The sequence below is a fragment of the Dendrobates tinctorius genome, unplaced genomic scaffold (genome assembly GCF_039654945.1).
Source record: "Dendrobates tinctorius isolate UK_male_01 unplaced genomic scaffold, ASM3965494v1 ptg000011l, whole genome shotgun sequence".
Taxonomy (NCBI): domain Eukaryota; kingdom Metazoa; phylum Chordata; class Amphibia; order Anura; family Dendrobatidae; genus Dendrobates; species Dendrobates tinctorius.
In genome coordinates this window covers 115,300,799-115,314,791 of record NW_027361679.1, presented here as the reverse complement: position 1 = coordinate 115,314,791, position 13,993 = coordinate 115,300,799, and the positions used below count along the sequence as shown (strand labels likewise).

At 42.4% G+C, this 13,993-nt stretch overlaps 1 protein-coding gene across 2 annotated transcripts in view; it reads right to left on the bottom strand.

Annotated features, from left to right (window-relative positions):
- Nucleotides 1–13,993, bottom strand: part of AP1M1 (adaptor related protein complex 1 subunit mu 1) — an 80,139-nt gene that overhangs the window by 36,096 nt on the left and 30,050 nt on the right. For both annotated transcript variants that reach the window (XM_073546454.1, XM_073546444.1), the window contains exon 6: nt 10,105–10,231. In XM_073546454.1, the coding sequence (XP_073402555.1) occupies nt 10,105–10,231 (127 nt within the window). The remainder of the gene's footprint in view (nt 1–10,104; nt 10,232–13,993) is intronic.

Sequence of the window (13,993 nt, the reverse complement as noted above, 5' to 3'; positions counted from 1 at the left end):
GAGTTAAATTTACCCTCCTAGGATAAAAGATATGTCTGGGTGCAAAACCTGAAGAACCCGAGTCAAGGATACCTGTCGTAGGGGGTCAACCTCATAGGGAAACCCGATAGGTTTCCCCTAGGTGTTGGTAGGAAAAGGTTGAAGAGACCCTATCAATCCTGCAGCTGGAAGTATCTCGAAGAATGTTTGGGAGAGCTCAGCTCCAGGATCCCACACTAACCCGGGCACGGGAAAGGGTGTCAGAGATAAATGGGATGGCTCAGCAACCTGGCGCAGAGATGGTTTGTTTGTTTTTTTTTTTGTTTTTTTTTTTTGAGTACGGCGGTCAACCAGGAGGTGCTATATTGGGTTGACGAACTCCAGAACGAAGTAGTAGAACGTTGTTAGTGCCCCGAGTTGTACCGACGGGCGGTGCTCGAGATGGCCCACAAACACCTCCTGGGTGGTCACCTAGGGGTTAAAGAGCCAAGAGGGGATTCTGCAGCGATTCTTTGGGCCCGTGATTTATGCCGAGGTGCAGAGGTTTCAGAGTCTCGCCTAGAGTGTCAGCTGACCACATCCACTTCAAATTACCGTAGTCCATTGTTTCCTCTGCCTATTATTGAGGTACCTTTTGAGTGGATTGCCATGGATCTGGTGGCGCTAATAGTAAAATCCACCCGTGGCCATCAACACATTAGTGGTAGTGGATTATGCTACTCGTTACCCGTAGGCAATTCTGCTTAGTCACACTTAGGCTAAACTTATTGGCCAGCAGCTATTTGCCATGGTCTGCTGCCTTGGACTACCCAAGAAGATCCTTATGGATCAGGGGACTCCTTTTGTGTCCAAGATGACAAAGAAACTGTTTAAGCTGCTCCAGATTAAACAATTAAACGCCGTATCAACCAAAGACCGATGGTCTAGTTGAAAGATTTAACAAAACCATTTAATCTATGCTCACAAAAGTGGTCTCCAAAGATGAAAGGGATTGGGAGATGTTACTGCACTATTTAATGTTTGCCATCTGAGAGCTACCACATTCTTCAACGTGGTTCTCAACCGTCTAGCCATTATATGGCAAACATCCCAGAGGGGTCTCTGCTGGACGGAGCCAAAGAGACATGGGAACAGGAGCCTACTGCCCATAAAAGCGCAACAGAGCATGTTGTCAGTATGCAGAACCAGACAACTAAGGTAATGCTTATTGTAAAGGAACACCCTGTGGATGCCCAGGCAACACAGAGCAGAGAGTATAACAGTCTTAGTGCCAACCGCAGAAAGTAAAGCTATTGGCCAAATAACAGGGGCAATATGAAGTCAGTGAAAATATTGAGATGAATTACAGGATATATTAACCCGGGAAGAGGAAAATAAAGCAACTATATCATGTAAATCTGTTAAATGCGTGGAAATACCGGGAGTGTATGGCTATCGATGCGATCATATCGGTCATATCGACTGTGGACATTCTGACACTGGCCCGGGAGGACAGGAACATGGTAAAGATAAGTGACACTCTATCTAGAGAGCAGCGACAGAAGGCTGGAAAATTAATGCAGCACAATACAGATGTATTCTCAGAATTGCCCGGCCGTGACATGACATTGCCACCGAGCCGCAGGTAAGAGTATGAAAGAAAACGAACAGTGTGCCGGAGGCAAGCCATTTCGGCTGAGGTGAAAAAAAAAAATCATACAGCTAGGAGTTATTGAGGAGTCCAGGAGTGAGTGGGCCAGTCCCATTGTAAGGATTCTGGAGCCGGACGGATCGTTACGATTTTGGAACGATTTACGGAAATTGAACTTTATCCAATGCCCTGGGTAGATGAGCTGATTGACAGACTGAGACAGGCCCAGTACTTCATGACGCTTGATCTGACCAAGGGTTACTGGCAGATGCCTGACAGTCAGCTAAAGAAAATACCGTCTTCCTTACACCGGAAGGTATCTATCACTGTCGTCTTGCCTTTTGGGTTACATGGGGCCCCAGCCACGTTGCAGAAGCTGATGGACATAGTTTTAGAACCCCATCAGAAGTATGTCTTGTTGTATTTGGATGATATTGTCCTCCTTAGTAACGACTGGCATATCCACTTGTCCCAGGTGCAAGCGGTAGTGAATTCGCTTCGAGCCGTGGGCTGTTGGCAAACACCAAAAAATGTGCATTAGGTCTAGAGGAAGCCTAGTACTTGGGGTACATGATTAGCCGTGGGGTTATGAAACCCCAAATAAAATCGAGGCCTATCAAAACCTCTGCCTCTAACTACGAAACAGGTGAGAGCATTTCTCAGCATCATTGGGTACTACCGACGGTTTATATCTAATTTTGATAGGAGATTGGCTGATTTTACAGATCTCTTAAAGGGAAGAAAATTGATCATGGTTCGGTGGAACCTTCAGGTGGAGGATGCATTCCAGTCCATGAAGTTGGTGTTGTGTTGACAACCCGTCCTCACTAGGCATCTGAGGCAAGCCTAGGAGTGGTGTCACTGGATGTGAATGGAGAAGGACATCCAGTCACCTGCAGTGGGGAAAATAAGTATTTGATACACTGCAGAGTTTTCCTACCTATAAATAGAGAGGTCTGTAATTTTTATTGTAAGTACACTTCAACTTTAAGAGACAGAATCTAAAAATAAAAAACAAAATCACATTGTATGATTTTCAAATAATTAAATAGCATTTTATTGCATGAACAAAGTATTTGACCACCTACCAACCAGCAACAATTCTGCCTATTACAGACCCATTAGTTTAAGCAAGTTGAAGATTAAATTTTCTCTAAAAGAAGTTTTTTACATTTTAAAATTTATAAAAAGGACAATAGGCTAATACAAAAGGTTGGGCACAATGCATGGTTAGTACCTGGTAGCACCCCCTTTTGAAAGTATCACAGCTTATAAAACACTTGATGACTCTTCCATGAAGGCCATATTTGTGCAGGTGCCTCTGAACAGTTAAACAATATACTACAACTCCAGAGTCTGCTACATCTTTCTGAAGGTCTTTTGCAGGCAAGCAGGGGTTCTGATTTGCCTCTCTAGCAGTCATACAAGTACGTCTCACTGAAATTTTGCTTGGTCTTCCAAGACTTTATCTTGACCACCATTGTTTCTGTTAACTGCCATACTCTTAATTACATTTTGTACCGAGGAAAAGGCAACTTGAAAACGCTTTGCTATCTTCTTATAGCCTTCTCCTGCTTTGTGGGCCTCCACCATTTTCAGAGCATAAGGCAGCTGGTTAGAAGAGCCCATGGCTGTTTTGTGGCACAAAGTTAAAGGAGGCTGGTTTTCATAAAGCTGGGAAATTTGCATCACCCTGCCTTTCCTAAGGATGATCGTGAACAAGTCATAGCCATACCAGGCTAATTAAGGTGTGAAATCTTGGTCAAAGTTATCTGAGCACAGAAATCTCCAAGGGTGCCCAAACTTTTTCATGGGCCCATTTAACCTTTTGTAATTTTTAAAATATAAAGCTATATTTTTGCCTAAAATACAAAGGAAATGTATCATCTTTAAGTTTAGGCCATTTAGAAATCCTTTCATCTTCAACTTGCTTAACCCCTTCACTACCAAGGGTGGTTTGCACGTTAACTACCGGGCCAATTTTTACAATTCTGACCACTGTCCCTTTATGAGGTCATAACTCTGGAACGCTTCCATGGATCCCGGTGATTCTGACATTGTTTTCTCGTGACATATTGTACTTCATGTTAGTGGTAAAATTGCATTCAAATAACTTGCGTTTATTTGTGAAAAAAAACGGAAATTTGGCGAAAATTTTGAAAATTTCGCAATTTTCCAACTTTGAATTTTTATGCCCTTAAATCACAGCGATACGGCACACAAAATACTTAATACATAACATTTCCCACATGTTTACTTTACATCAGCACAATTTTGGAACCAAAATTTTTTTTTGTTAGGAAGTTATAAGGGTTAAAAATTGACCAGCGATTTCTCATTTTTGCAACACCATTTTATTTTTAGGGACCACTTCACATTTGAAGCCACTTTGAGGGGTCTATATGATAGAAAATACCCAAAAGTGACACCATTCTAAAAAATGCACCCCTTAAGGTGCTTAAAACCACATTCAAGAAGTTTATTAACCCTTTAGGTGCGTCACAGGAATTTTTTGAATATTAAAAAAAAAAAATGAACATTTAACTTTTTTTCACAAAAAAAATACTTCAGGTTCAATTTTCTTTATTTTACCAAGGGTAACAGGAGAAATTGGACTGCAAAAGTTATTGTGCAATTTGTCCTGAGTACGCTGATACCTCATATGTGGGAGAAAACTACTGTATGGGCACACGTCGGGGCTCGGAAGGGAAGTAGTGACGTTTTGGAATGCAGACTTTGATGGATTGGTCTGCAGGTGTCATGTGCGTTTGGAGAGCCCCTGATGTACCTAAACTATTGAAACTCCCCACAAGTGACCCCATTTTGGAAACCAGACCCCCCACGGAGCTTATCTAGATGTGTGGAGAGCACTTTGAACCCCCAAGTGCTTCACAGAAGTTTATAACGCCTGGGCGTGAAAACAAAAAAAAAAAACATTTTTTTCCGCAAAATTATATTTTTGCCCCCCAATTTTTTATTTTCCTAAGGGTAACAGGAGAAATTGGACCCCAAAAGTTGTTTTGTAATTTGTCCTGAGTAGGCTGATACCCTACATGTGGGGGTAAAACACTGTTTGGGCGCATGGCAGAGCTTGGAAGGGAAGGAGCACCATTTGACTTTTTCAACGCAGAATTGGCTGGAATTGAGATCAGACGCCATGTTGCCTTTGGAGAGCACCTGATGTGCCCAAACAGTGGAAACCCCCCAATTATAACTCCAACCCTAACCTCAACACACCCCTAACCCTAATCTGAGCCCTAGCCCTAACCCTAACCCTAGCCCTAACCTTAGCCCTAGCCCTAACCCTAGCGGGAAAATGGAAATAAATACATTTTCTTTTAGTTTTATTACTTTTCCCTAACTAAGGGGGTGATAACGGGGGGTTTGATTTACTATTTATGGCGGTTTTTATGTTTGGCGGCTGTCACACGCTAAAAGACGTTTTTTATTGTAAAAGTAGTTTTTGCATCACCACATATTGAGAGCTATAATTTTTCCGTATTTTGACCCACCGAGTCATGTGAGGTCTTATTTTTTGCGGGACGAGTTGACGTTTTTATTGGTACCATTTTCGGGCACGTGACATTTTTTGATCGCTTTTTATTCCGATTTTTGGGACGCAGAATGAACAAAAACCAGCATTTCATGAATTTCTTTTGGGGGGGTGCGTTTACACCGTTCCGCGTGCGGTAAAATTGATAAAGCGGTTTTATTCTTCGGGTCAGTACGGTTACAGCGATACCTCATTTAGGTCTTTTTTTATGTTTTTGTCGGTTTTATGCAATGAAAACTATTTTATATAAAAAATAATTATTTTTGCATCGCTTTATTCTGCGAGCTATAACTTTATTTTTTTGCGGATGATGCTGTATGGCGGCTCGTTTTTTGCGGGACAAGATGACGTTTTCAGCGGTACCATGGATATTTATATGTGTCTTTTTGATCGCGCGTTATTGCACTTTTTGTTCGGTGGTATGATAAATCATTTTTTGCTTCGTTTTTTATTTTTATTTTTTAAGGGGTTCGCTAAAGGGGTTAACTAATGGGACAGTTTTATAGGGCAGGTCATTACGGACGCGGCGATACCAAATATGTGTACTTTTATTGTTTTTGTTTTTTTTATTTTGAAAAAATGGATTTATTGGGGAATATTTTTTTTTTTTTACTAATTTATTTAGCGATTTTTTTTAAATTATTTTTAACACTTTTTTATTTATTACCTTGTCCCAGGTGGGACATCACTGTCCTGTGACAGATCGCTGATCTGTCACATCACAGATCACTGTGACAGATCAGCGATCTGTCACAGGCACTGCTGCAGACTTCCTCATGCCTGCGCTTCCTCAGCCAGCTTCCTCAGGCCCCCGAAGGCCCCCGTCGCCATCTTGGATTCGGGGGCCTGGAGGAAAGGAGCCCCCCGCAGCAGCGCTGCACATTGTGCTGCTCATTGCGCTGCTGTGGGGGGCTCAGGGAAGCACAGAGGGAGCCCCCTCCCTGCCGATGCTTCCCTTTAACCCCCGGTACACCGCGATCGCGTTTGATCGCGGTGTGCAAGGGGTTAACGTGTCGGGGGCGGTCCGTGACCGCCCCTGACACATTGTGCCGGGTGTCAGCTATGATAATTAGCTGACACCCGGCCACGATCAGCGGCGCTCACCACGTGGGCGCCGCTGATCATGGTGACGTAATATTCCGTCCATGGTAATTAGGTCCATGGTCACATGGACGGAATATTACGTCAATTGTAGGTAAGGGGTTAACTGTTCACAGTAGCAGTAATTTTGGCCAGGGATGCACAAACTTTTATACGCTACTGCATTACATATACAAAAGTCTGCAATCAAGCACATTCTGTTTCTCTGCAGCCATCTTGCGGACAAAGAAACAATTGCAATCATAGATACGTTTCCCTGTGTATGTAGGGAGCATGAAAGGAACAAAATATCATTCCTGCTGCACAACTAAGTTACACTTGTGCTCAAAAGTTTACATACCTTGGCAGAATTTTTGCTGTCTTGGCCTTTTTCAGAGAATATAAAAGATAATACCAAAACTTTTTCTCCACTCATGGTTAGTGGTTGGGTGAAGCCAATTATTGTCAAACTACTGTGGTTTCTCTTGTTAAATCATGACAACCCAAAACATCCAAATGACCCTGATGAAAAGTTCACATACCCTGGTGATTTTGACCTGAAAACACGCACAGAAGTTAACACAAATGGGTTTGAATGGCTACTAAAGGTAACATCCTCATCTGTGATCTGTTTGCTTGTAATCAGTGTGTGTGCATAAAAGCTGTGTGAGTTTCTGGGATCCAGACAGACTCTTGCATCTTTCATCCAGCCACTGACGTTTCCGGATTGTGAGTCATGGGGAAAACAAAAAAAAAAAAACAAAACTGTCAACGGATCTACGGAAAAAGGTAGTTGAACCGTATAAAACAGGAAAAGAAAACACAAAGATATCCAAGGAATTGATAATGCCAGTCAGCAGCGTTCAAACTGTGAACAATAAATGGAAAATTAGGGGCTCTGTAAAAACAAAACCACAGACAGGTAGACCAACAAAAATTTTGTTCACAACTGCCAGGAAAATTGTTCCGGATGCAAAGAAAAACCCACAAATAACATCAACTGAAATACTGGACGGTGTTAACGAGCGGTGTGGCTGTTTCAAGATGCACAATAAGGAGGCACTTGAAGAAAAATGGGCTGCATGGTCGAGTCGCCAGAAGAAAGCCATTACTGTGCAAATATGTCACAAAGTATCTTGCCTACAATACACAAAACAGCACAGAGAGAAGCCTCATAACTTCTGGAACAAGGTTATTTGGAGTGATGAGACCAAAATTGAACTTTTGGCCACAACCATAAACATTACATTTGGAGAGAGGTCAACAAGACCTATGAGGAAAGGAATACCATTCCTACTGTAAGGCACAGAGGTGGATCACTGATGTTCTGGGGATGTATGAGCTACAAAAGCCCAGGAAACTTGGTCAAAGTTGAAGGAAAGATAAATGCAGGATGTTATCAGCAAATTTGCAATCGTCAGCCCGAAAGCTGCGCATGGGACGTACTTGGACGTTCCAACATGACAACGATCCAAAACACAAGGTCAAGTCGACCTGTCATTGGCTACAGCAGAAGAAAGTGAAGATTCTGGAGTGGCCATCTCAGTCTCCTGACCTCAATATCATTGAGCCACTCTGGGGAGATCTCAAGTGTGCAGTTGATGCTAGAAAGCACAGGAATTTACAGGAACTGAAGGCTTTTTGCCAAGAAGAGTGGGCAGTTTCACCATCTGAGAAAATAAAGAACCTCATCCACCACAACTACCACAAAAGACTTCAAGTTGTCATTGATATTAGAGGGGGCAATACATGGTATTAAGAAATAGGGTATGTGAACTTTTGATGAGGGTCATTTGGATGTTTTGGGTTGTCATTATGATTTAAAAAGAGAAAACACAAAACAATAGTTAATATCTGAGCTACCTGCTCTTGGACTACTGATGAGATTAGGTGATAAGTGCTTTTTTCCTTCTGCAGCCTACATTTATGGACTGTTACCTCCTCTGCAGCGGGCAAAAACAACCATTGTCCTCCCACCCTTCAATTTCACATGATAACTTGAAGACGGCACCAGCCTCAGACATGGACGGTCAGAACCTACTTACAGAGGACAGTGACGAACATGTCATCCCGCCCAAACCAAATAATTCCTTAATATCAGGAGGTAAAGAACAGCTGGTGGACTGTTCATCTTTAGAGACTGAGGTAACTGCCAAATTTCTTCCCGAAATAACAGCTATAATCCAGACCACAAATGATGTGACAATTTTATGAGTCTTCCTGGACACGGCGATACCAAACATACTTTTTTTTTTCGTTTTTACCAACAAAAAAAATCAAAATTTGTCAGTGTATTTTTATTTTTTTCATTATTTTCTGATTTTTATTTTAACTTTTTTTTTTTTTACTGTTAATAACTTTTATTCACCTAACTATGGGACTTTCACTTTCAAGAGCACTGCAATGGTTTATAACAGGCAGTGCTGCACTGACAAGCCCCTTAGACCGTGCTCTGCGCATGGTCTGAGGGGCTTGCTGTAGCTTGGTGACCCAGATGTCGTCATGACAACATAGGGTCACCATGGCAACGATCGGGCCCCCCATGAAGATGTTGAGGGGCCGCCGATCAGAGGGAGCTCTCTCCTCCTGCCTTCTAAATGGTGTGAACGCTATTGATTGCAGCATTTATGAGGTTAAACTGCTAGTAAAAGTGCCAACACCACTTCTGCACTTAGTGCTGAGCATCAGCTGTCAGAATCAGGTGACAGCTGGCGGCTATCAAGCGCGCACAGCTACTGTGCATGTAAAATTGCCTGGACGTACTCAGTACATCCAAGATCGGTAAGTACTGAGTACGGGTCTAAGGTTGGGAAGGGGTTAAGTCACTTGTTTTCTTGAGATTTTCGCTGATGTTTATTGTGCCAAATTCATCAAAATGGCGCACTCGGTTCACGAATTTGGCACGAAGTTTAAATAAAAATTGCCTTAACTATTTTTGCAAATTCTTGACAACGCAACATTTTGAAAAAGTTGTGACAAGAGATGTGACTTTTTGAATGACAAGGGGAAAAAAAAAAAAAAAAAAAACTCCAGGAGGTGGGTGGAGGTGAAATTGTGCCAAACTGTGTGACTTTTTAAAAAGTCGTAATTGATGAATCACTTGAAAACACCTGGAATCACTAAACTTGGCCCACAAAGCAGAACATAAACAGATGTTCAATAAGGAATAAATTCTTGGACTTTAAGTGCGCTGCCAGACAGATTCAATAACCACACAAGGTTAAAAAAGTTAACCCTTTAATCCCTACGCGTTTCGAAGCATAACGCTTCTTCTTCAGGGGTTGATACCCCTGAAGAAGAAGCGTTATGCTTCGAAACGCGTAGGGATTAAAGGGTTAACTTTTTTAACCTTGTGTGGTTATTGAATCTGTCTGGCAGCGCACTTAAAGTCCAAGAATTTATTCCTTATTGAACTGTGGTGCGGTTCCGCTGTGGACCGTTGGACGTGCAGCAGGCTGACTTACTATGCAGGCTTTACTTTCTCTTTGAGAAGGTGAGTATAATACTTTCAGTATTTGTACATTTTACCCGGATAAGACCCTATTGCGCTTTTGTTTCAACCCTTTAGTGAATATAACATAAACAGATGAGCATATATAAAATAGACTTCTAAAAGGGAGCAAAGAAATAAATTGAGAATGCAAATAAAAAAAAAGCACAAAACACCAAAAATCATACAAAAAACAGGTGCAAATGTAACGATGGATTGGGGCCAAAGAGTTAAAGTAGTAAGCCCATTGCAGAAGCTTGAAGCTCTGTGTTCCATTCTTATTACATATTAGTTTAGGATACTGGGTAGATGGAACATGCTATTTACATTTCTAGAAAAGCTGGAAAATGCACAAGAAAATAGTTTTCTTACGTCCTGTATTTTCAAAGAGAACTTTGTCATTCAACCCAAGGCGCAGTTCAGGCATTCCGGATAGAAAGACTCTCATTTTTATGGACCCAACTATCTCACTTCGCAGGACATTTCCATTGGCACTCACCTAAGATAAAAGAACATTTTAGATTTCTCATGAGCATTTTCGGAAGAAAAAAAAAAAAACACAGGAAATGGCAGGTTTGAAAATAATATACATGCTTATAGTCCACTTCAGAAAACACTTCAGCATCTTGCATGCACTCAGTTTTAGGCTGTGTGCCCAAGTTGCGTTTTTTAAGTGTCTTTGCCGCTGCGGAAACGCTTAAAAAAACGCATTCCCATTCAATCCTATGGGATTCAGCAATTGCTGTGCCCATGCTGCGGATTTTTCCACTGTGGAATCGCATAGCGGTAAAATCTGCAGCATATCCATCAATTCTGCGGAATCGCAGCGATTCCGCCGCCATAGGATTGCACTGAAGCGCTCACTTTACACATGTGGCTATGCCCACCATGTGTGAAGTGAGCGCTTCATGTGCGGATGGTACCCAGGGTCTGGAGGAGCGGAGACTCTCCTCCATGCCCTGGGTACCATATTCCTGTAAAAAAAAAGAATTAAAATAAAAAATAGAGATATACTTACCCTCTGTCAGCCCCTGGGGTCCTCCCGGCCTCATCGGCGCTGCCAGCAACTTCCGTTCCCAGGGATGCATTGCGCGTGGCCGCTACGTCATCAGAGGTAATTCGTGCAATGCATCCCTGGGAAAGGAAGATGCCGGCAGCACCGATGAGGCCGGGAGGACTCTGGGGAAAGACAGAGGGTAAGTATAGCTCTATTTATTTTTTTACATTCTTTTACTATTGATGCCCCATTGAGGCAGCATCAATAGTAAAAAGTTGGTCACATACTTGATCAACCTGTCACTTTTCAAAGCGATGCTTAAAAAAAAAGCGCAAGTATTTTGCAAGCTAAAAACGCTTACAAAACGCTTGTTTTGCGGGAAAACGCATGCGAATTCTGCATGCATTTTACCCGCGGCGGGCAGTTGCGGAAATGCTGCGGACAATTCCACAACATTTCTGCAACTTGAGCACATAGCCTTAAAGATCCATGTAGATTGGATCTGCAATGTGGCACTCACGTTGTGACATTATGGATGTGCAACCACAGTAGGCAGTAAGTACGATCTGTAAAAAGATGGCACTCACTGCCCATGTTGGTAATGTTACAACATAAGTGCCACATTACAGATACAATCTAGTACTTAGGGTGTCCCCAATACAGACGAGAGCCGACAGCAGTAAGAACTAGATTGGATCCGTAATGTGGCACTCATTGTCACACGAGACGTGGGCGCACAGAATGCAGGTCCACATTACAGATCCAATCTATTACTTACCTTTGTAATGTGGGCACAAGGCAGGCTGTAAGAACTAGACTGGATCTGTAATGTGGCACTCACTGCATGCTGTGCGCTTATGTCCATAATGTGGCAACATAAGTACTATGCTATTCCAGATCTGTGCAGGTCTGTAAAATTTTAAATAGGCAATTTGGATTTTACAGATATGCAATCTCCCAGTAATCCTCATTATCTCAGAACCAGAGTAAAAAGCCACATGCTATCACAAATACGTGGCTGCACAGAACTAATCCTTTGGTAACAGTTGTTTAGAACACAGGACCATCATTGCTGGCATAGCTTCAACGTACAAAAGGGGCTTCCCTTACGCAGTGTAACTTAGGACTAGTACGGTACAACTTTACATGCACAGCATAACTCTTAGGTCACATTCACACTATCAGTAATTGGTTAGTATTCTTCATCAGTATCTAAAAGCCACAACCAGGAGAGGGGCAGTCAGAGGAAAAGTATAATAGAAACACATCACCACTTCTTTATATACAAGCCAAATACTGTTAGAGTGACCATGGTCTTATAGCATCTTTCATCAAATGTCACAATATAAAATGCTTGCGTTATTGTACAGATCTCTTAAACCCAATAAGGCTGGTATTCTTACTTTCAAATGTTGTCATAAAGGCTGTATAATGCACAACTAGCTTTACTGACAGTTCCTCAGTATCCCTGCTGCAGGGATCTCACACTGCTCCATACACGCTGCAGCTGCCAATCTGGCTGGCCGAAGACTGACTACCCTTGATCTCATGAAATGCTCATTTTAATAACAAAATTATATAGTAAGACATTACTTTCAAAGAAAATACTCCAGTCTCATCATGCTAAGGCTTGTTTCACATTAGCGTTTTGCGGCGCAGGGCACACTCGCCGTGAAGCTCCGCCCCCTGCCGTGCCTCCTGCAGTCAGCTCCGCCTATGGGCGCATGACGCTGCATGTGACCTGCGTACCCTATCTTTAGCATTGGGTACACAGGCCGTGCCAGGTATGCTTTTGCCGGCGCGCAGGCTGCACCAAAATGCAACACGATGGTGGGGGGGGAAGGAGCAGTGAGGTAATTATCGAGGGCGTGGAGGGGTGAAGAGCCAGCAGCAGCTGACCTTTGAACGCTCCTCTCACTCACACACATACAGAAGTGAGTTGTCTCAGCTACTGCAGCTGTGGGGGGTGAGGAGTCTGCACAGCTCAGTCCTATTGTCTGTGTATCTAATCCCATCCTCTGTGATACTGTTTGCTGATCTGTGCATGTAATCCTCCCAAGTGTGATACTGTCTGCTGCGCCGTGTATCTAATCCCATCCTGTATGATACTGTGCTGAGCTGTGTATGTAATCCTATCCTGTGTGATACTGTCTCCTGAGCCGTGTATCTAGGGGGATGAGTGACATCACACATGTCAGCAGACTCAGCCCATATTTACTGCAGTGCAGTAATGCGAGCTAGTTGTACACTAGGTTTTTGTCAAATTTCAGTAGCTGCTCCCCCTAGTGTTTAAAAGTGGAAATGCCAAATTTTTTAAAATTATTTTTCATATTTTACTAAATTATAATCAAATAATATTTAAGAAAATGTAAACATTAATTCTGTACATTTTTTCAATTACAGAAAAAAAAAATTTTTTGAGGGCACCTTCCCTTTAAAATAAATTGGATCCATGGATAATATTTACTGGATGCTGTTTAGTTGCCTCTATACTGCCAAACATGCAGCAGCATCCCTCTATGGCTGATATACTCATGAAGACTCCCATTTGCATCACAAAAGTATAACAGCCAATTAATGTATATTCAAATCAAAAATATAGTGGGGGATGGGTGTGACGGTCCCTCTTCTCTAACTATTGGTCTCAGAATCGGCCAAGAGTGTGCCCGAGGCCCTTATATCTGCTGTCCAGCCCAGTGACACTGTTGGCAAGCACTGTAGCTTGCAGAAATCCACACAGTGGGTACACACTGTTAGGATCCCGCTCCAGTGGCCATTGTGTGGTCACGTGCTGACGAGTTCCTCTCAAAAGAATATTTATTGGCGGTGCTGGTATAAAAAAAATAAATAAAAAAAAGATACACCGGGCTGGACAACACAAGCTAAAAGGTCACCTAGTTTTCTACATGGTGGATATTATCTGTAAGCTCAGAGCTTCTTTGCTGATCTAAAAAGAATGCGTGCTTTTTGTAAGCAGTGTCTTTACTGCCAAGAGCAGGATTAACCTGCCGGAAAAAAAAGCAGCAAAAATGCAACATGTGAACTATGCTTTAGTCATCAGCCAAGATAACCATTAGCAAAAAGCCTTTCATTTACAAACGGACACATACATCTGATCCCACCAGTCTACACATCCCTGCTCCATTACCTAAGATTCCAATCGAGCTTAGTACATCCATTACAAAACATTATCCATGTATACCGAGCTGGTAATCATCCTTAGCTGATGGAAAGTCAATGGTGCTCAGTTACAGCAGTTCTTGA